Below are 20583 nucleotides of genomic sequence, written 5' to 3'. Positions count from 1 at the left end.
ACAACTCGGCAAGATATGCATCATCCCTGGCAATATGGACAGATTGAACCATTAACAAAAGAATATGAGGAGAGGACTTTCAAGTTGAAGAAAGACTAACATTATAGTTTCCCCCCTCATGTAGTAACCGTCGTCAACTTGTATATCAAACATTAAACAACGATTTGTGTAGCTGGACGCTTTTTGAGTCAGTTTACTCCAGCGTCAATTCAGTGACGGTGTTTTTTGCTCCGAAATTTGAATTTTTCAATTGATCCTGAAACGTGCTCTATCCATACCCTTTTTAAGTGCAGAATGCTTTCTCGTGCTGCATGCAGACTACGAACTGGAGTCGCGCATCTCCAAAAGCCATCCAGCCTGCAGTACCATGTCAAAGTTCCAACCATTGCTCTAGAATGCAGACCGGTCCGGATAAATACGTTACCGGACCGACTTTTTGTGCGTGGCCTTACAACTCAAGGAGGAGATACCAACACGTCTAAAGATAAAGAAGCCAAGCAAAACACCATATTAACGGAATATGTATCTGGAAGAACTCGTATTTTTACATCAATGCCTACCGGACTTGGCTCTGGAAGAGGCTCTAAGCAATGCATATCCACTCCACTCACGTCACCTTTATCATGGCAATGGCTACAACCTCAGTCAAGCCAAATGGGTCCAAATCACAGCAAGTGGAGCCGCCGACGTCAAAGAATTTTAAGTCTCGGTGCCCTTAGCAGTTTACAACAGAGCATGCGGGAAATGTTTCTGCCCGTTGGGTAAGTTGGCCCCATTTTAGCGTTGACCAGTTACATCCACATAGGATATTGATCACTTGGTCACAGATACCCCGAATCAGTGCACGAATGTTACGCCAAATTTCATGCTTGGCTTTTCTTGGAGACATATGTTGGATCAGCGGTAGGTTTCTTACACATCCCGACAAAGCGTGTCACGTTTTTTCTAACGTTGTATGTAACGCCATTTTATTGATTTAGATTGGTGTTTTGTGCTCACAAGCAATGCTTGCGTCACTCGGACTAGGAGAAGCAGAGGCTGCTGGAGGTGCGGTTGCTATTCAATGGGTATTGAAAGATGGTATCGGAGAGGTTGGCAAATTGTTTTTCATTAAACGATTTGCTAGCTCATTCGACTCGCATCCAAAAACATGGAAAATGGTGAGTTTCTACGAATATAGTACTGGAAAATATACACAATGATTTAAATGCCTTCATCCAGGTCTGCGAATGGCTTTCATCTGTTGGCTCAGCCCTTCAACTATGTACTTCCATTGCATCTCCCAAGCTGTTTTTACCACTTGCTGCCAGTAAGCGTACAACCAAATGGACGGTTTATGGAGGATTCCATAATAATCTTTCTCTTATGTTTAGTGGGAAATATGTTCGAGTTGATTCATTACAGCATTTGGGCGGCTAGCCATATGACATTCACTCGAAACTTTGCTGTAAGTGAACGCGTTTGTACCCACACGCTATCTTATGATTGAACCGCCGCTGACATCTTTTTACAGCTCAGTGGTAATGTCGGAGACATCGTCGCCAAAGATGACTCTCAAATGTCGACTGCTCACTTGCTGGGTATGCTTTCTGGTGTTGGGCTGATTTCCATATCGCACGACCCAGCATTTTTGTTCACTGTATTCGGAATCCTGTCACCGCTCAATATCTATTTCACATACAAGCTCTTAAACACTGCGCAATTCGAAATTCTCAATCAAGCAAAGCTGACACTGCTCAGTCGCTCGTATATTGATACTGAAAAGGTTGTTGACGTTGATGACCTGAAGGATAGAGAATTTCTCTTTGGAGAGTGGATCAAATGGAACAAACCCGGCGGTCCAGTTAGAGTCAATATCAAACTAGGAGCTGGAGCTGACAAAGCTTTTGCAGGCGCCGGTGAAGTGGAAAGAGTGGTCGATACCATGCGCGTAAGTCGAATTAGTACATCAGAAGGTATCATATGTCTTATTCTTACTAACTCATTTACGTATTTTGCTCAGAATGAGAATTACCTACTTAACTATCACAATAACTGCATGTGGGTCATGTTCCATGACGATGCAGAGTCCAACGACGTCATTAAATCCGTTTTACACTCTCTTCGATTTCACGACATTCTCAAACAGCAAGGCATAAAGAAGGAGACGGATTGGGAGCAGTACGATAAAGCGATGCGTGATAGCTTGGAGTTCACGCGAGAAAAGTTCCCAGGATTTGTTGCCAGCCTAGATAGCAAAGACTGGCAATCTGACAGTGTATACTGGAATGATAGGTAAAGTTGTTTTCTTACTTATAGGCAGTCGTAAACTTGAAATGGTATAACTGATGTTATTATGTTAGTGGCGTGCGAGTAAGCTGGGACAGACCAGAGAAAACCGAAACCTTTTGATGCCTCATCGCCAGATAAATGTGTAATTTAGAATCACCTATCCCAAACCCCCGAGTACAATACATAAAGGTGAAGAAATATTGCTAGTACAGTATTAAAACTTTATTTCAACAGTTAATTCCTTTTTGCTTGATATAACCGGGGTATTTGGCTTGAATGGATTCGATAATGTCTTCAACTTGGTGACAAATGCTTTGAATGGCATCGTCCCATTTGACCGCCTCAATCATGGATTGACCTATTCTTTTGGTAGTTATGGCACTCGCACTGACGTTTGACACATTCGATTCAACTTTTTCATCCACTGCTGCACCACCGGATTCGAAAAAAATTAATTGTTCAATCTGATCGATACTTCCGACCATTCTTCCTTCTGCAATCATGCGGCTGGCAACTTGTTCTGCCTGTTCTGGTGATGTATTTAATAGTGCTGCCAATTGGTCGAATCTGATGTTGTTATAGATCTTGGAAGCTGAGAGTAGGTTATGCTCAATGACTGCACGATCTAGAACTGTCGTGTTGTCCGCAAGTTTGGCCAAATGATGTGGTTTAAGTGAGGAAGAGAAATCTGATACCTCAGAAAGTCGGAGAACTCTGTCCAGAAACATTTTCTCTAACACTGAGAACGATGGTAGTTGCTGCGTCCTCTCATCCTTGTAGAGCGTGGCCAAGGCTCGGGATCGTTGGGGTCCGGCACCTGCCAACACAGCACACTGCACTGCGGCTCCTCTGTGAAGACCCCCAAGTTGATGTTAGAAAAGCTGAAGCACATGACCACTACCTGCTCGAATCACTTACAAGCATTGCATTTTTTCTTCATCATCAAGTTCACTAACATAGCTCAATTCATGGTACTTGGAGCAAGCTTCCAAAAACTTTCGCTTTGAATCTAATATCCTCGCCTGTGAAAGCTTGTATGTAAGGTTGGTGACCAAATCTTGACTATTTGGAATGAGGAGAGCCGCTCGATTAAGATAGGTTTCAGCAGCTACAGCTTCGTCTTCTTCGAGCAGTAATCGAACAATTTTGATATATATGTTCAGTTTATAATCATCGGATACGACTCTGAAATGAATGGACATTTAGTGCATTAGACCTAGGCGGGCTGCTTGGTCGTGCATAAACAACTTACCGATGTCCAGAATCCAACGGTATTCCCTGCAGGATTTTGGCCGCCTCCAGATACTCTTCTTCTTGTTCGTACGTAGAAGCAAGTTTCTCTCTCAACGACGACATCTTTTTGCCGAGAACGGAATACCACCATCAGAAAATATAACAGGGTCTCTATCATGATAGAATATCACTGTACCTGCTCTTCGAAAGAGACAACACGAGACTGGATTCTGTTGATCGCAAATTGGAATGCTTCCTTTTTGGTATGAGCATCTTGAACGCGCTCGTCCACAGCCGTTATAAAGTCTGTCAACGCTTGTCGAGACACAACGAGACCAATGTGCTCTTGCAGAATGGCGTCCACGTAAATGTTTAACTTTTGTTCTAATTCATCGATATTGCTCGAAGCAAAAAGTATAGTGTCTAGAATTGACTTGTAAGAGGAGAGTTTGTCTTTTTGCATTGACACATGCTCAACGTCTAATAGCTGAGCATGTAAATCCATGTCGCGAATTGTGGTGTGCAAGACTGAGCTGCAAGTTTCCACTGAAGTTGGTGGTCTGAACCAGAATTTATCAAGTCACACACCGAAAGACAAATCTCATTAAAGCCGCCAGCATTTTCATTTCAATCACTACTCCTGCAAATTCGGATATTTGAGAGAATATCCCTTCACTTCATTATCTATATACCATGAAATTAGTTGGTCGAAATCAATGGCGCAGCTATTGAAATTTCAATAATCAAAGGTGTTGAGCTCGCTTGAACATATGGGGTATAAATACCTTTGGACCTCTACCTCCAATGACCGTTCATGAAATATATTTAGACATATCGCTAATGAAAGCCTTTCAATTCAAGTGTTACAGTCACCATCTTTGATTTACTAAATGTAATTAGATATGCCGTATATATATCTGCAACACTATCACATAGATCTGTAAACGTTTAGTGTTCTTGGCATAGCAACATGAAATGATGAAGTATCAAGACAGGGTATTTAGTCATTTCGAAGTATGAGAGTCGATCTTCATCTTGCATGACGCTATGCCGTTAATCAACACAATATTCGATAGAAGCTAAGTATCGGTAATATCAAACACTCAAAAGATTGAAGTAAGTTGCCCATCGAACAATTTCGTTATACTCGTCATGTCTCTGTCTTTTTCATATCATAACATAATATAGTCTTGGGTATGACAGACGCATTCGCAACTCCACATCTTTGGCATAGATATCTGACATACAGTTGCTAGACTTCACACACCGGTAAAGTTCTGAGCCTTCGATCCATATTCACAGGTACTGTAAAATACAGACACAAAAGATAACTCTGCATTCAAAGTGGTTTCCATTTTGTTTTTGAAAATTCCACCAGTAAGACCTTGCCAAAGTGATAAATATGAAATGGATTACATGTACGTAGCGTTGTACATATCATCGTAACATCCCACGTTGATACGAAATTGCTGTTGCTTGCTTACGGAAGCTAGCGCCACTTGTTTCAATAAAGGATACAGCCATGTGAACTTTTGAGCTGGTAGACCCTGAGTCTGTGAGATGTGGCACAAGAATCCGCCTTGTAAGAAAAACAGTAAATCTAAATCTTACTCTTACTACTACCTATTCATTTAAAGAGTATTGAAGCGAATTCTTAACATGAATTCTGGATCTTGAATAGTTCTAGTTGGAAGCATTGAGTATATGTGCGATATGTTATTTCAAAAAGCTTTTCATCGCATACAATTACCTCTTCCATGTCGTGGGAGTGGTAACATAAGAATCCAAATACCTCTTTGCGGTTCCTGGATAGGAACTTGATAATCGAATGGGATCGCTTTGTTTACGCTGCGTGCTCAACCTTAATGAGAAAATATGGGTAAGTGTCGCTTTCTTCTCCTCCCTTTAGACGCGAACTGGACCCTGAATTCATGCAACTGGTGTCACCTCCTCATAACGATTGTAATTCCGTACTCTTATTAAGGCTATCCCAACTGCGAAAGATTTTCTGAACGCACAAAGTGGATAGTGTGAAACCTCTTGTACACTGCAACACAATCGCCCACCTTGCATGACATAAATACCCATTAATTACAGGAAAAGCCCACCTCAATTCATCTCAAGGGTCCTACTCGTTTCTTTCTCTGCCGACCCCGCTGCCAGAGGTTTTACTTTCCCTTCCTTTTTCAAAGTCTACATCTATCGCTCTTCTCAATGTCCGCAACCGAGGGCAAGGTCGTCAAGGTCGTCAATGCAAGGTTGCTGCTCAACCATGAAATCGTCGAAAACACATATTTATGGTTTAGAGATGGTAAAATTGTGGACCCCCAGGCACTATTTTTCAATGACCATAGAGAACCCGACGAAATCATTGATGCCCACAATGCCATTGTCGTTCCTGGTTATCTTGATGTTCAAATCAATGGTGCATTTGGAATAGATTTTGCTGACGAAAGTTTATCGACGGAAGAAATCGAGAAAAACAGAGATACCGTTGCCCTTGGACTTCTCAAGTATGGATGCACAAGTTTTTGTCCGACTTTAGTGAGCTCTGCCCCTCCGGTATATCACAAGGTAAGATTTTATCAATACTGGGCGTACTCACATGGCTAGGGCCCACAGAAAGTAAGATCTTATTCATTAAGTACTTTTATTCAAGGTATTACCATTGCTTCGTAAGCGTCCTGGTTCAGTGACAAACGGTGCAGGAATCCTAGGTGTTCATATTGAGGGGCCATTTCTGAACCCAGAAAAAAAAGGCGCTCACAAAGAAGAGGTGCTCCGAACGGCCGAACACGGCATTGAGACTTTCGACGAAACCTATGGTCCAGCTCTTGAGCGAGGCGATTCCATCGCTATTCTCACCGTAGCTCCGGAGGTTGACGGTGTTTTGGCTTGTATCCCCAGTTTAGTCACGAGAGGTATTTGCATTAGTATTGGTCATTCCACTGCTACTGTGACCGAAGCAGAACTCGGTGTCAGGGCTGGCGCCACTTGTATTACTCACCTCTTTAATGCCATGCACGCCGTAAGTTTGAACCCTTGAGTTTAGTCACAATCCTCATTGAAGTATATACTAATATTTGTATTTACCAGTTCCATCACCGGTAAGTCGTTGGATACATTTTTGAAAAAAAAAAAAAAAAATTGTGATAAGCGTACGAACATACATACTCACTTTCGTATCAAGTGATGCCGGAATCTGTGGCCTACTTGGTTCTACTACCCTACCAATCCCAAAGTCTCAGAAACAGCACCCAACTCCCTCTGCATCGTCTCCTTCTACTAGAAACCCAGATCCACGCCCATTCTATGGTTTAATTTGTGATGGTATTCATGTGCACCCTAATTCTGTGCGAATAGCTTATCACAGTCACCCGAAAGGTAAATCATAGAACTAAGTGGTACCTGCAGCAATGGAAACATATTTAAATGGTTTGTTTGAATTTTTTTAGGTGTAGTCTTAGTGACAGGTACGTTTTCTTTCCGGTCTCTCTAAAGACGTCCACACTATCACCACTTCACTCACGTCAATGAACTTTAACTCTCGTACAGACGCGCTTAGTTCTATGGGCTTGCCTCCCGGTTGTTACCATCTTGGTGAATATGAAATTGAGGTTAACGGTGATAATGTAGCCTATGTGAAGGGAACTACAACGTTGGCTGGAAGGTAAGAATGACGGCGACACCTCGATACTTCGTGATCCATACTTGACCAATCACTATCTACCCAGCAATATCACAATTGATCGGTGCGTAAAGAACTTCCGTAAATTCACAAAATGCTCCATAGTGGAAGCTGTTGAAGCAGCAACACTTCATCCAGCTCAGTTACTTGGCATTGAAAAGGTTAAAGGCACCCTCTCCCCCGGAGCCGATGCTGATATTCTGTTTTTGAATGACGAACTGGACATTCTACGCGTATTTGTAGCAGGCGAAGAAGTTGAACTAGGCAAATAGCCAGATAATTTTGTAGAATGGTTTTTTATCATTAAGCTAGCAGAAAAATACCCACCATCCCTAATAGCAGAATATACAAAGAGGGTCAAAGTGAATTCATCGTATCGTGAAACGTTTTACTTGCTTAGCTGCTGAAAGTGAGCCCCAGCCAGATTGTAACATAAACTCCGCAGGACGCGAGGAACGGAGCACGCTGGTTGTTTTCCCTATCCCTCATAATGCCAATAGATGACAGGATATATAGAAGGAACTCACGATCGACACAAACAGAACATACAAGTAGTGCAAGAAGCGACTCTACTCAACCAAAACGATCAACATTATTTTCTTCGGTAATCAACTTTGTTACCACTGCCACTGCAACAGCATCGTTAGAATTTGATCGTTTATGCGAATCCATCGGACTGGCAAATAAAGGAGACGAAAGCGAGTACGAGTACGTTACAGAAGAAAGTGAAGAGGAGATAGAAGAGGATGATGAAGAAATAAAGGAAGACACGCGACGGTACGCATATGTCGGCAGTACCTATAACATTTACCAAGATTCAGATGTTGACCAGCTGGAAATCACTACTCCTTCCGCCGTAGGTGTATAATTAAGTTGACAATGATCAATTTGGATAATATGCTTAACTGTTGGGTATTTTCATATCAAAAGTCGAAGATTTTGCATCAACCGAAGTTACCACCAGTAGCGAAGACAACACAGACATCAATACATACTCCAGGGCCGCGACGCTGGACACCCCCTCGAACGGCGCCGTTCACTAAGACAGAAGAATCAAGTTCTGAAGAGGAGCAATGGAAACCACCAGGTATGTGCATAACATGCCGTGCATGTGGAATTATATTAGTAGGTAGTCATACTCAAATTGTTCATGTGAATAGATGTAATGGCTCAAGTCAGGCGGATCAACGAGAAACTAAAACTCAATGGAGTATACGAATTCAAATCACCACTCTCAGCACCTCATTCTCCTTCACCAATATCCCCCTTCCACCGCAAACTACACTTCAACGCTCCCGAACATGAATCAGCAATCACAGCTGATCCAAAAACTTTCCCACAAGCTTCTCCTGAGCGATCACCCAAAGATGCAGTCAGTACCATTAAATCTGAACCAATAGAACCCACACTCGCTAGGGATGATCATGCGTCACAAACAAAAGAGGCACCTGGACAATCATCGCGCAGAGTAACCTTTGCAAGCCCAGATCGGTCTGAAACAGATGAAACTTCGGACACTCCAAGCAGCCAATTGCACCATTATAATTTGCAGTTAGAGAGGGAACGGGTAGAGCGTCTTGAGATGGAATTAGCCTCTGTCAAGGCAAAGGTAATACAGCTATTTATATGTTTTATCCTGGGAGTCCCTGAAAACAGATATCATGCACATATATGGGACACAACACAATAGCAATGCTGGATCAATTTAAACTCAATTTTTCATTCACACTATTTACTAGGTTGAGTCACTAACATCCATAACAACCAAAGCTGATAAGAAGGAAAGCACATTGACGCATGATTCTCATGATAAGCCACCTGAAGACGCACTACCGTCACCTTCTACTTCACCAAGTCGACACCATACCAAGGATAACCAGAATAAGCGATATTCGCCTATTTTAGGACGACCGACGCCTCTTATCCATGTCCCCGCCAAAACCAATGTTCTTGAGCACGTTAACCTTAAATCAATTAATATACAAGACAATGTAAGACTTAGACCAACATGCGCACTGCATTGATGTTCAATTTAACTTACGATCTGTCGACCATTAGAGCCTCCATGATATAGCAATCCCGCCGCCTAATCCAGAGATGCGAAAAGTCCTATCACAAATTCCGCAAGTCAAACTGCGGCAGGCAAATCTGATAAAGTGAGTAACGGTCATATCTGCATTTGTCATCGTGATATGGCTTGACGAAAATTTCTTACGCTATGTAACAGACAAGCTGATGGAACGTACATTGTCAACAAGTTTTGGAATGAAATATACAACAGTGAAGTCGCGCAGTTAAACGAGCATGCTCAGGCCACTCCAGGTACGGCTCAATTAGTCTCCGCGTCAAATTACAAATTGTGATTTGTTACGTTCAAACGAGCTCTAACTTAATATCTCGATTCCACCACCTTAACAGAACCCCTGGTCACCCTTGCTAAACCAAGTAAATGTAACAATACTGCGCAACATATTGAATCGTCTCCGCAGTCCAATCCTCTGAAGCGCAAGTCTTTTGAATACGATGAACATATCAATGGACATGAGGATAGCATTACCAAGGTTGCGAAGCTTTCGTAACTATAGAAAGATGGATAGGATTTATACTAAGGGTATTGGTTTTTGCTCCGAGAAGTCGGACTGGCCTTTCACGATTCCCAGCCTTATCCCAGCTGCCCACAGGTTTTTTTTTTTTTTTTTGTATTTTGAGCCTCCGGTAAAACGTAATTTATATCTCAATCTTATATAAAATCTACCTTTTTATACACCGTTGTTAGCTTCTTCTTTGACTTTACTCTTTCATTTCTCAATTTGACTGGAAATGCAGTGTCATATATTGGTAAGATATCGACCTTAAAATAACGAACGCTTAACAATCGAACTGACTTACCACCGTCAACCTCTTAGCCGATCCTGGCAGACAATGACCTCTCGCCATGCTTTCGTCAAATGTAGGTTCGATCTCTCACCTTTTAATAACCGAGCCTTTTCATCTTGACTGACATTCCTTACAGTGTGATTGATGCAGCAATTCCAGGTGCAGTTGCATTGGTTTCGGCCATTTTGTTATCTGTGACTGTGGTGAGGCACTATCGGAAGCACAATGCTGCTTACGAGCCATTGATAAAATCAGCCACAACTACGTCCTACGGCGCTATGGATTCGTCTAGTCAAACCAGCAACGACATTGATGAAGATGACGAAGACGGAGAATCTGAGGATACCTTGGTATCCAATCTGGAGAATCAGAAATCCTTTACTGTGTTCGATGCCGCTCGATTTTTGGCAATGTTTATGGCTGGTTTGAGCATATACAATTTGGTATTGGTGATCAATGGTCGTTATCAAGTGGATGAGCGTGTAGAGAGCGATAAATTGGCTCTCCTTGTGCAATACGGCGTATCTACTATGGTTTGGGTACGTATTTCCGACAGCTTATTGCTATACAAGGTTACGCCATCTGTGCTTACTTACCCTTTATGATTTCTGATAACAGACTTACTCCACCGTGTTGGCTATTGTGAATGTGGCTATCTCCCGCAAAAACGCAGTAACTGCCTATGGTCTTCGTACTCATCTTAATCTCATCTACTTTGTTACCATGTTGACCAGCGTGGTGGATATCCGGTCATTCTATGTTCTGCATTATACCGACATCCAAGGCCCTGGCTATTTTTATGCTCTTGACACTTTTTTTGTCACTTTTGCTTTAATTTTGGTCATTATTAATGAGCGGTTCGGTGCTCCCTCTGGCCCCATCGTCGCCAAATCGGTATGTTGATCGACATTTCGTAATCTTTATTCTCATTAGTTCCATACCAGTATTGACCACTATGTTATACAGGGAAGAGTTCTTTCAACCGAAACATGGGCATCTCTTTACAGTCAATTTATGTTTAGCTGGCTCAACCCAATGATGACAGAAGGATACAAGAAGACATTGAACGACTCAGATCTCTTGGAACTTCCTCCTCAAAACCGTACCAGTAATGTTTTACGTCATTACAGAAAGAACAAGAAGAAGCACATTGTACTCTCACTTCTTTATGCATTCCGATACGAGCTATCCATTCAGGCCCTCTATGTCCTTGGATGGTCCGTCATTATTTTCGGTCCTCCCTATTTTCTGAATCAAATTATCAAGTATATCGAAAATCCTGCCGCCGAAGGAACGAATGCGTCGTTGACCCCTTTCTTCTTTGTATTGGGTCTTTTCATCACGTCTGTTACACAGTCCTTATTGCTTCAACAAGCTCTGTATATCGGAAGAACATTGGGTATTCGCATTCAATCTATCGTCATTGGTGAAGTATATGCCAAGGCTTTGAAAAGACGTGATACATCTGGAGCATCTGAATCCAGCAGTGATGACGATAAGAAGGATGGCAAGGATGATGACAAGAAGGATGAAAACGATGGAAACAAACAAACCAACGTCAACAACCTTCTATCAGTTGATGCTCAAAAGGCTGCCGAACTTGCTGCATACGTCTTCTACTTGTACAGTCATCCCTTGCAGATCGTCATTTGCATGTGGGGTTTGTACAAACTTCTTGGTGTCTCTGCCTTCGTCGGTGTCATTGTTATGGTTGTCACCTTTCCTGCTCCTCATTATGTCACTAAGAAGTTCGAATCAAGCCACAAAAAGGTTATGGATGCTACCGATCGTCGTCTCAAAGTCATGAACGAATTGCTCGGTGCTATCCGTATCGTCAAGTTCTTTGCCTGGGAAACAGAGTTCAAGAAGAGAGTTGAGGACTCGAGAACCAACGAACTCAAGTTCATTAGAAAGCGTTTGCTCACTTACATGTGGAGCGGAAACGTTTGGTTCATCATCCCCGTCATCATTATGGTCAGCGTCTTCTATGCCTATACTCGCGATCATATCCTAACTGCTTCCACCGCCTTCACCACGGTTGCCCTTTTCCAAAATTTGCGTGGTGTACTCGATGAACTGCCATTTATTATCTCGTTTGCATTCCAAGCCAAGGTTTCTATGGAGAGAGTGGATAAGTTCTTGTCAGAGGACGAAGTCGAAGAAAACCACGTCATCCGTACCAAGGGACCTTTGTTCGTTGGATTCCGTGACGATGCTACTTTCCAATGGTACAACAAGCCTGCTTCTTCTTCGTCTGGTAGTGAAACCCCAGAACGCCAAACCAAATTCACACTCAAGAACTTGAACCTTTCGTTCCCAGCTAACAAGCTTTCTGTTGTCTGTGGCCCAACTGGATCTGGTAAAACAACTCTGCTTGCATCTTTGCTTGGCGAAACTGCTTGCATCCAGGGTGCTGCTGTTCTTCCTCGTAACAAGCGCAAACCTACCAGCCCACTTGGTGGAGCTGAATCTGGCATTGCTTATGTCGCTCAGACTGCATGGTTGCAAAACGCTAGTATCAAGGATAACATTCTTTTTGGACTGCCATTCGATCAAGACCGCTATGATCAGGTGCTGTACATGTGCGCTTTGACCAGAGATCTGGAAATTCTGGAACACGGTGATGCTACTGAAGTTGGTGAAAAGGGTATTACCCTCAGTGGAGGACAAAAGCAAAGGTATGTCACTGCTTCAAACAAAATTTTGATATTTTGATGAATAACTTTTCAGCGATACTCACCCTCTTTCTTTTTTACGTGGGACTACATTAGATTGGCAATTGCACGTGCAGTATATTCTCAAGCTGATATTATCATTTTGGATGATTGTTTGAGTGCCGTTGATGCCCATACCGCCAAGCATCTCTACGACAATTGTATTATGGGTGAATTTATGTCTACCCGTACTCGAATCCTGGTTACTCATCACGTTGGACTTTGCCTCAAAGGTGCCGACTATATCGTTGCTATGCGCAATGGTGAAGTTGCCGGCTCAGGTCATCCCACTGATGTTATCAAGACTGGTGTTTTAGGTGAAGAACTCTCCCAAATTCAAGAAGAACAGGCTGAAATTGCTGAAGGTACTGCCGTTGAAGGCAAGGTTCCTTTGCTTCCCAAGACAGTTACGAAAAAGGACCACAAGGCAGGCGATGGAAAACTCACTCAAGATGAAGTCCGCGCCGAAGGTGGTGTTTCTCTAAAGGTTTGGAAGACGTACTATGATGCTTCAGGAGGTCTTTTCTTCTGGCTCAGTGTTAGTTTTATGTTCTGTTTCTGCCAATTTTTGATTATCGGTCAAGATTACTGGATCAAGGTTTGGGCAAGTGCCTACGATCGAGTTGACAACGCCGTCACCGACTTTGCTTTCCTTACTACTGGAGGAGCTTACCGAGATTTCATCAGCATGGAAATGAATACTCCAGACTACTTTAACCAAATGGTTCAAAGTGTCAATAACTACACAATCAGCAACCCTTCCAAAGTTGATGTCAACTACTATCTTGGTGTCTATTTCTTGATTGGATTGGTCACCATGGTCTTTGCATCGTTGCGCTCCTACGTTCTCTACATGGGCTCACTCAAGGCATCCAAGCGGATTCATTCCCAATTGATCAATAGCATTTTGCGAGCCAAGGTTCGCTTCTTCGATGTTACTCCAATTGGTCGCATTATCAACCGATTCTCATCGGATATGGAAACCATTGATCAAAATGTCGCTCCTGCTGGTTCCTTCTTGCTTACATCCATTGTGGCTACCATGTTTATTGTCCTACTCATCTCGATCATCACTCCATTGTTCTTGATTCCTGGATGCGTCATCGCTGCTATCTTTTGGTTCGTCGGTACCTTCTATCTTGAGTCCTCTCGTGACATGAAGAGATTGAACTCTGTCTCAAGATCTCCCATCTACGTCCAATTCAGTGAAAGTGTCAATGGTGTCTCCACAATCCGTGCTTTCGGTGCACAGAACCGTTTCGTCAACGTCAACATGGAAAAGGTTGACGACAACAACCGACCTTTCCTTTGGATGTGGGCTACTAACCGCTGGTTGCATTGCCGTGTTGATCTTCTTGGCTCCTTTGTTGGATTCTGTACTGGTTTTGTCATCATTTTGGCTTCTTCGTGGATTGACCCCGGTATGGCTGGTCTTTCTCTCAGTTACGCTTTGACCTTCACCCACAATGTACTTTGGGTTGTTCGTATGTACGCTGTCAACGAGATGAACTTGAACGCCGTTGAACGTGTTCAGGAATATCTTGAGATTGATGAGGAACCTGCTGCTATCATTGAAGAACGACGCCCTCGTCCAACATGGCCCGAAACTGGTTCCATCGAAGTAGAAAATCTCGTTATGCAATATGCTCCTGAGAATCCTCCTGTTTTGCGCGACCTTTCCTTCCAAGTTAAGCCTCGTGAAAAAATTGGTATTGTTGGCAGGTAAGAAATCCCCTCTCTTAAACGACTATATACATTTTTCATATTTCAAACATGCTAACCTCGATTTCAATAGAACTGGCTCCGGTAAATCGACCTTTGCTCTGTCCCTGTTCCGATTTATGGAACCCACAAGTGGTTCTATCAAAATTGACGGTGTTGATATCTCTACCATTGGATTGCAAGATTTGAGATCGCGATTGACCATTATTCCTCAAGACCCAGTCTTGTTCACTGGTACCCTTCGAAGTAATCTCGATCCCTTTGGCACCTCTACGGATGAGGAGCTCTGGGCGGCCATCAAGCGCTCTCACTTGGTGGACGAAGGCGAGGAACAAAACGACACCATTAGCTTGGATTCCCCTGTTTCGGAAAATGGAAACAATTGGTCTCAGGGTCAAAGACAACTCATTGCGTTGGCCCGTGCCCTCGTTAAAAAGACGAGTTTGATTGTTCTCGATGAAGCCACCTCCTCTGTCGATTTCGACACTGATCACAAGATTCAGCAAACCATTCGCTCCGAATTTGAAGAAAGTGCATTGCTTTGCATTGCCCATCGTATCAGAACAGTCGCTGATTACGACCGTATTCTTGTTTTGGATCATGGGAAATTGCTAGAATTTGATCACCCATACACTCTTATGACCAAGCAAGATGGTTTCTTCATGCAAATGTGTCAGCGTAGCGGTGAATACAACGACCTCTTGAGCATCGCAAAAGCCAAATGGGACGCAGATCACTAAGCGACACCTTTCAACAACAATGTTTCTTATCATTATTTTTCCCTCGTTTTGCATGCTATATTTGTTCCTTCACACCTTTTGCTTTCTCTTGCTTGAACCATACCCTACCATGTATCTCCTTTTTCATATTTATCCACACCATCTTGTTATCATAAACAATGTTATAGACGGATATTGAGTCCATGTTTATTGTGAGATTTTAACAATGTACTTCGTAAACAGTTGATGCGTTGTGGTAATACTACCGAGCCAGTCATATCGACCTGAAATGGTCAGTAATCTGCTGTACAGTACGTGGCATTATATTTAGTTGAAAATATTATACTCTGGAATCACTGAGCATCGATTTGATTGCTTCAGCCTCAGCTAACCTTAGGTGTAGTGAAGTCGAAATGTATACAAAGCACTTGTATAATGAAGCTATCGGCTCACCTTTCTAAATGTTGAACGAAATTATATCCATTAAACTTACTGTGGTGTAATCAAGGTCCATTATTCAGTCATAGTTGAATTAATAAAAGTGAAACCAAAGTCCTAGGACGTTATACACGACTATAGAGAATTCAGTGCGATGGCTATAGTCTGATGTCAAAGAAGTTGTGCAACTGCAACTCTCTTGATCCTACCTTTACGTGTATTTCATTTCTGCCGTCTTGATCGAACTTTTTCCTTTGTCGGATGTAAGAATGAAGTAGCTGTTCCTTTCATTTGATCAGAGAGTCCTACAGTTGGCTCTTGTCCAAATGTGACCACGAAATTTTTGGAGAAATTGGTCAAAGGAAAAGACAATTTCGAGCCGTTTCTTCTCCGCCTTTTCAACTTTTTTATCAAGCCCTTTTCTCCCTCATTGTCTGCATTCTTCGAAAGGAAGAGAATACCAATCAGCTTAGACATTTTGGAATTGGTTATGCAAAACGGTGATAGCAGGTAAGCAATCACTCATTGTCGGTTCCAGCTTGTAGGGGTAATCGATCTAGTCAGCGAACCCTCACGGTGATCGTAGCGAAATGGGCTTATTGTGCCAAGATCGGTCCATGCGCCAAAAGCCACGATGCTAACGCTTTCCCTAATTGCAGTCAACACTCTGCGACGTATCCCGAATTACAATCCTTGACAACGCTGACCCATTCTGGTAAGTAATCGTGCTGTCGCATTACTATAAGATTCACAATTTGGCAAATGACGTGTGGAATGTGAGCTACGAGCGTTTTGACCAAATGCACTGGGAAGAATCACCTCACTTGTTGTGTTCATGTCTGACTAATCACGTCTCGTTATAGAAGACAGTAACATCGTTAACGGGCGATTTGGTGAACAGCAATCGGAATCGACTTTGCAACAGGCTCCATCTTGGCGAAATCCTGGACAAACTCATGTTGATCCAATGTACGTAGACTCTGGTGTCGGCAAGCATTTTTCATCAGCTTTCGACGGCTCAGGTTCGATAGTAGAGACAAAGAATACGTCTTCTGACGACATGACTACGGTTCCAGTACAGGTCGGGGCTAATGGCAGCAGCGAGTGGAAAGCACCGCCGTCTGAAGCTCCAATTGCAAGCGTTTATACTGCTGTTCCAAGCGATTCTATGATTGCGCCGCAAGACATAAACCCCATAGGTAGCCATTTGAGGAACGGTCATATTTCACCACCACTTCAGCCGTATCACTCGGATCTTGATATCAACAACGACATGAATACGGATATCAAACTGGAAACAACTGGTCAGATGAAGACAGAGTTGGCTCAGTTTGACGCATCAAGCTTATACGCATCATCCAAAACAGAGCTGGAAAACGATGCCCTCGATCAAAGAGATCTGAAGGAGTCGCTCTTGGGTGACTTGATGCCTCCTTCAATTCCCAAAACAGAAAGTTTCAGCGACGATACTATGATCAAACAAGAATCAACGCCTCACTCTGACGACGAGGACAAGCCAGCTTTCGCAGATTACCCCTGTGCAACAGCAGAAGCCATGACCAGGTATCAACACATTACCGCCAATATATACAAGGGCTCAGCAACCGGAAAATCAATAGCGGAAGAGTCAATGCCATGCGAATGCAAATATGAACCAAACTACGATGACTCCAGTGCAGCTTGTGGCGATGACGATATTTGCATCAATCGTATGATGTTTATGGAATGCATGGAAGACGATTGCCCCTGTGGGAGATATTGTCGTAACAGACGCTTCCAACTACAGCAATACTCAAGTGTGGATGTAATTCGAACAGAAAAGAAAGGATATGGTCTGCGAGCCTTAGCCGATCTTGAATGGTAAACATATATTGCGTATAATTTTTGACTCATTACCTCGTGATTTTCTAAAACTTTACCCCAAAAAACTTAGCAATCAATTTATTATGGAATATATTGGAGAAGTTATACCCAACAGCGAATTCATCAGGAGGACGAAGGAATACAATACTGAAGGTGTCAAGCACTTCTACTTTATGACTTTAAAGTCGGACGAGGTTTGAAACATACCTTATATACGTATACGCACTGTATTGCAGCAACAAAGTCTAATGTTTGTTTATATTGTGAATTGTAGATCATCGACGCAACCCGAAAAGGTTGTTTGGCTCGATTCATCAATCATTCCTGCCGCCCAAATTGCGTTACTCAAAAATGGGTCATTGGTAAAACGATGCGTATTGGAATATTTACCTCCAGAAATATCAAAGCTGGTGAAGAGCTTACATTTGATTACAAGTTTGAACGTTATGGGTAAGTTTATCAAGCATAACTCCACACAATGGAAAGATACATGGCTTTTTTTTTTCGCATATTGAAATATTACTTTACAGAGCTGTAGCTCAGCCATGCTACTGTGGCGAGCCAAACTGCAAAGGCGTCATAGGAGGTACCAATCCTAAATTTAGCTTGAGTGATCTAGTCGCTCCGGATTATGAACAATCAGAAGACGAAGCGGAAGCCGATGCTATCGACCTTTCTCCGTCCGCTGCAAAGACCAAGCTTCTCAAAAAGGAACAAATATACGATCGTGCTAAGGTTGTAAATCTGCCTTTGCAAAGTCCAGATGAAGTCCAGATGTTTGTCAAGAAAATGCTTGGTTCAGTTGGCAAGTCGAAGCTTGTACAGAAACTACTTCACAGGTTGGAATTGACAGATGGTCATACATCCAACGGTCGTGAGATCTTGAAAAGATTTGTTCGATTGCACGGCTTGAAAATGCTCAAGTTTTGGCTAGGTGAATGGAAAAACGAACAGGACATTGTTAAAAAGGTTTGACACCCATCTTTTTCAAACAAAATTTGAGGAAAGCAGATACCATAAATGCTAACTTAATTGACCGTAGGTTCTCACAGTCCTCGAACAACTACCATTAGCAAATAGAAATGGACTTGAAGATAGTGATATGTTCGAAGTCATGACGAAGTTCACCGAGTATGGTGACGAAGATATTGAAGAAAGAGCAACGCAACTTCTTCAAGAATGGAGTGACTTGAAGAGTGTTTATCGTATTCCCAAGCGTATATACACGGAGCAACCAAAGGAGATTGTACAGGATGTGAATGGTAAGCTATAGCCCTTTCTCACTCATCTTTTTTGATAAGCACACGTCTCTTACACTCATACTTTCATCCTACCAGAGGAAGTATTTGGAGATAATCACAGTATCACTGAAGGTGACGCATCACAAACGCTGTCGAAAAAACGACGATACTCCTCTAGTCGCGACTTTTATGAACCTCCAGATGACTATTATGAGCATTTGCCGCTAGATATCACCTTAGAGGACATGGAGCGTCGTTTAAAATTTCCACCGGTGGTCGTCATTCCGACTGCGCCAAGAGCTATGTTGGCAGCTGCAGCCGCATCAGCCGCACTCGCATCGCAAGCTGCCGCTGCATACCAAAGCTCTACTGCAGATCAAACTAATGCTTACTATGCTACTTCGGCCGACGTGTATACAGCGGCGAACGAGCAACATGGATACGATACTCCGCGATCAGGAACGGCATTACCACTAGACGATAGCACTTTACCGACGGCACCTGCTGCAATGCAAGCCTATACAGCGTTGAATCGTTCTCAATCGTCTCGCTATTCGTCACCAAGCACCGATATTCCGACGCAACCTGCAGCATTCACCGCTGCGGCATCGGTGGCGGCAGCAGCAGTAGCAGCAGCGGCATCCGCTAGTACTGATCATATCAAATTGCCACCAAACTGGAAAGCAGCCTATTCTGCAGATGGCAGTCTATACTACTACAATATCTTGACCAATCAGTCACAATGGGAACCTCCGGAAGGAAAAGTTAGCTCGATCGAAGGTGTTGATCAAAACCAGATTGAAAACTTGGTTGCGACCGCTATAATGGAAGCGGAGCGAAAAAAGAAGACGACAGTGAACAGTTTCGAAACAGATGTGAAACGCCCATCAAAGTCTAGTACTAAAGCGCATACAATATCGAAATCTGAAAGTACTGTCAAAGCGATGTCAGAAATAGAACTCAAAAAGGAGGTAAGACCAATCTATATTGCAATGCTGTATATGTGAAAATGGTCAATGATATTTAATCGATGTTGCAAATGAATTAATAGGTTGGTAAAGTGGTGACCAAATACTTGAGCTCAAAGCAGAAGTCATTATGGCAAGGTGATAAGGAATTGTTCAAGGAGCTGGCTCGCAAGGTATGTGATACTGCAACCATTCATTACACCCTTGTGTATGATCGTTTTCTAACGCTTTCGACTTCTTGTTCATTTCAGATTACTCACCATATCGTAGATCGAGAATCACAGTCTTCCCGTAAAATTCAGGCGGTCAACGCTGCCCTTCGAACAAAGATTGAAACCTACATAGATTCTCATGGTCATGAAGTGGTGAACAAACTCAAGCGTAAGAGAAAGCGTTCTGACAAAGATGAAAAGGCTCACAATGGTTCCAAGAGATCACACCCAGGTTCGCGATTTGGCGAATCGGACGATCACTCAGAACGGCTAGGGTCCGCATCTATGGACTGCTCCACTCCATCCACATCGCAAGATATCACCCCTATGCAAGAAGGCGAAGATACTTCAACTCTGAGCTCATTACATTCGTCGAACACAAGCCCGCTCGTTTAAAGACCCACTTGCAAATCCGTGCACCATGAGGCAGGGCCTTGAAGACTACTTTTTAAAAAGCTTCACTAACTATTACCAACTTATTTTGCGACCCTATCACGCCACGGCCGTTCCTAGTCTTCTTTCGCGACCTTCCTAATGCTACTAGTCAATTGATCTCAACCGTACATGGTATTCTAAGATATTGCTTCATTTTGCTCTGGATTTATGGTTTGAATTGTAAATATTCTCTTTTCGACTT

The 20583-nt window shown here is 42.8% G+C and overlaps 6 protein-coding genes across 6 annotated transcripts; 5 read left to right on the top strand and 1 right to left on the bottom strand.

Moving 5' to 3' along the window:
- Positions 1–282: 282 nt before the first annotated feature.
- K450DRAFT_257576 (uncharacterized protein) lies at positions 283–2445 on the top strand. The gene is made up of 8 exons (XM_051591690.1): positions 283–761; positions 828–903; positions 981–1160; positions 1222–1309; positions 1374–1447; positions 1514–1930; positions 2003–2274; positions 2343–2445. The coding sequence occupies exons 1-8, from the start codon at positions 295–297 to the stop codon at positions 2389–2391; spliced, it is 1623 nt and encodes a 540-aa protein (XP_051441296.1). The 5' UTR covers positions 283–294; the 3' UTR covers positions 2392–2445.
- On the bottom strand, positions 2296–4035 carry K450DRAFT_257572 (uncharacterized protein). The gene is made up of 4 exons (XM_051591689.1): positions 3701–4035; positions 3524–3627; positions 3190–3456; positions 2296–3120 (listed from the first exon to the last, which is right to left on the bottom strand). The coding sequence occupies exons 1-4, from the start codon at positions 4007–4009 to the stop codon at positions 2499–2501; spliced, it is 1302 nt and encodes a 433-aa protein (XP_051441295.1). The 5' UTR covers positions 4010–4035; the 3' UTR covers positions 2296–2498.
- A 1683-nt stretch (positions 4036–5718) lies between these two features.
- Positions 5719–7464, top strand: K450DRAFT_274856 (uncharacterized protein; the record flags this gene model as incomplete). The annotated part of the gene is made up of 7 exons (XM_051593146.1): positions 5719–6078; positions 6164–6532; positions 6601–6611; positions 6695–6888; positions 6960–6977; positions 7060–7174; positions 7239–7464. The coding sequence occupies 7 exons, from the start codon at positions 5719–5721 to the stop codon at positions 7462–7464; spliced, it is 1293 nt and encodes a 430-aa protein (XP_051441294.1).
- Positions 7465–7659: 195 nt separating this feature from the next.
- Positions 7660–9965, top strand: K450DRAFT_257567 (uncharacterized protein). The gene is made up of 7 exons (XM_051591688.1): positions 7660–8048; positions 8123–8279; positions 8353–8801; positions 8932–9183; positions 9251–9348; positions 9420–9514; positions 9611–9965. The coding sequence occupies exons 1-7, from the start codon at positions 7683–7685 to the stop codon at positions 9769–9771; spliced, it is 1578 nt and encodes a 525-aa protein (XP_051441293.1). The 5' UTR covers positions 7660–7682; the 3' UTR covers positions 9772–9965.
- A 1-nt stretch (position 9966) lies between these two features.
- K450DRAFT_257562 (uncharacterized protein) lies at positions 9967–15273 on the top strand. The gene is made up of 7 exons (XM_051591687.1): positions 9967–10030; positions 10099–10142; positions 10206–10608; positions 10688–10963; positions 11036–12747; positions 12841–14505; positions 14579–15273. Exons 1-7 carry the CDS (start codon positions 10013–10015, stop codon positions 15243–15245), a joined length of 4785 nt encoding a protein of 1594 aa, XP_051441292.1. The 5' UTR covers positions 9967–10012; the 3' UTR covers positions 15246–15273.
- Positions 15274–16050: 777 nt separating this feature from the next.
- Positions 16051–20563, top strand: K450DRAFT_257554 (uncharacterized protein). The gene is made up of 10 exons (XM_051591686.1): positions 16051–16172; positions 16322–16377; positions 16529–17522; positions 17596–17719; positions 17800–17975; positions 18056–18494; positions 18568–18787; positions 18863–19737; positions 19818–19907; positions 19986–20563. Exons 1-10 carry the CDS (start codon positions 16153–16155, stop codon positions 20340–20342), a joined length of 3351 nt encoding a protein of 1116 aa, XP_051441291.1. The 5' UTR covers positions 16051–16152; the 3' UTR covers positions 20343–20563.
- Positions 20564–20583: the final 20 nt, after the last annotated feature.

The sequence above is a fragment of the Umbelopsis ramanniana genome (genome assembly GCF_025399195.1).
Source record: "Umbelopsis ramanniana AG unplaced genomic scaffold K450scaffold_67, whole genome shotgun sequence".
In the NCBI taxonomy this organism is placed as follows: domain Eukaryota; kingdom Fungi; phylum Mucoromycota; class Umbelopsidomycetes; order Umbelopsidales; family Umbelopsidaceae; genus Umbelopsis; species Umbelopsis ramanniana.
Note: the sequence above shows the minus strand (reverse complement) of the source record. Positions and strands in the feature narration are given on the sequence as shown.

Bases quoted from the DNA above. Each gene is read 5' to 3' on its own strand.
- K450DRAFT_257576 (XM_051591690.1), top strand. From the start codon at position 295: ATGCTTTCTCGTGCTGCATGCAGACTACGAACTGGAGTCGCGCATCTC. The intron at 904-980 runs GTAGGTTTCTTA...TTATTGATTTAG, and splicing joins AGACATATGTTGGATCAGCG to ATTGGTGTTTTGTGCTCACA. The intron at 1,448-1,513 runs GTAAGTGAACGC...ATCTTTTTACAG, and splicing joins CATTCACTCGAAACTTTGCT to CTCAGTGGTAATGTCGGAGA.
- K450DRAFT_257572 (XM_051591689.1), bottom strand. From the start codon at position 4,009: ATGGATTTACATGCTCAGCTATTAGACGTTGAGCATGTGTCAATGCAA. The intron at 3,628-3,700 runs GTACAGTGATAT...CTCGGCAAAAAG, and splicing joins TTGTCTCTTTCGAAGAGCAG to ATGTCGTCGTTGAGAGAGAA. The intron at 3,457-3,523 runs GTAAGTTGTTTA...CATTCATTTCAG, and splicing joins CCGTTGGATTCTGGACATCG to AGTCGTATCCGATGATTATA.
- K450DRAFT_257567 (XM_051591688.1), top strand. From the start codon at position 7,683: ATGCCAATAGATGACAGGATATATAGAAGGAACTCACGATCGACACAA. The intron at 8,049-8,122 runs GTAGGTGTATAA...TCATATCAAAAG, and splicing joins AAATCACTACTCCTTCCGCC to TCGAAGATTTTGCATCAACC. The intron at 9,184-9,250 runs GTAAGACTTAGA...GTCGACCATTAG, and splicing joins CAATTAATATACAAGACAAT to AGCCTCCATGATATAGCAAT.
- K450DRAFT_257562 (XM_051591687.1), top strand. The intron at 10,143-10,205 runs GTAGGTTCGATC...CATTCCTTACAG, and splicing joins TCGCCATGCTTTCGTCAAAT to TGTGATTGATGCAGCAATTC. The intron at 12,748-12,840 runs GTATGTCACTGC...GGACTACATTAG, and splicing joins AGTGGAGGACAAAAGCAAAG to ATTGGCAATTGCACGTGCAG.
- K450DRAFT_257554 (XM_051591686.1), top strand. From the start codon at position 16,153: ATGCAAAACGGTGATAGCAG. The intron at 17,720-17,799 runs GTTTGAAACATA...TGTGAATTGTAG, and splicing joins TGACTTTAAAGTCGGACGAG to ATCATCGACGCAACCCGAAA. The intron at 18,495-18,567 runs GTTTGACACCCA...AATTGACCGTAG, and splicing joins AACAGGACATTGTTAAAAAG to GTTCTCACAGTCCTCGAACA.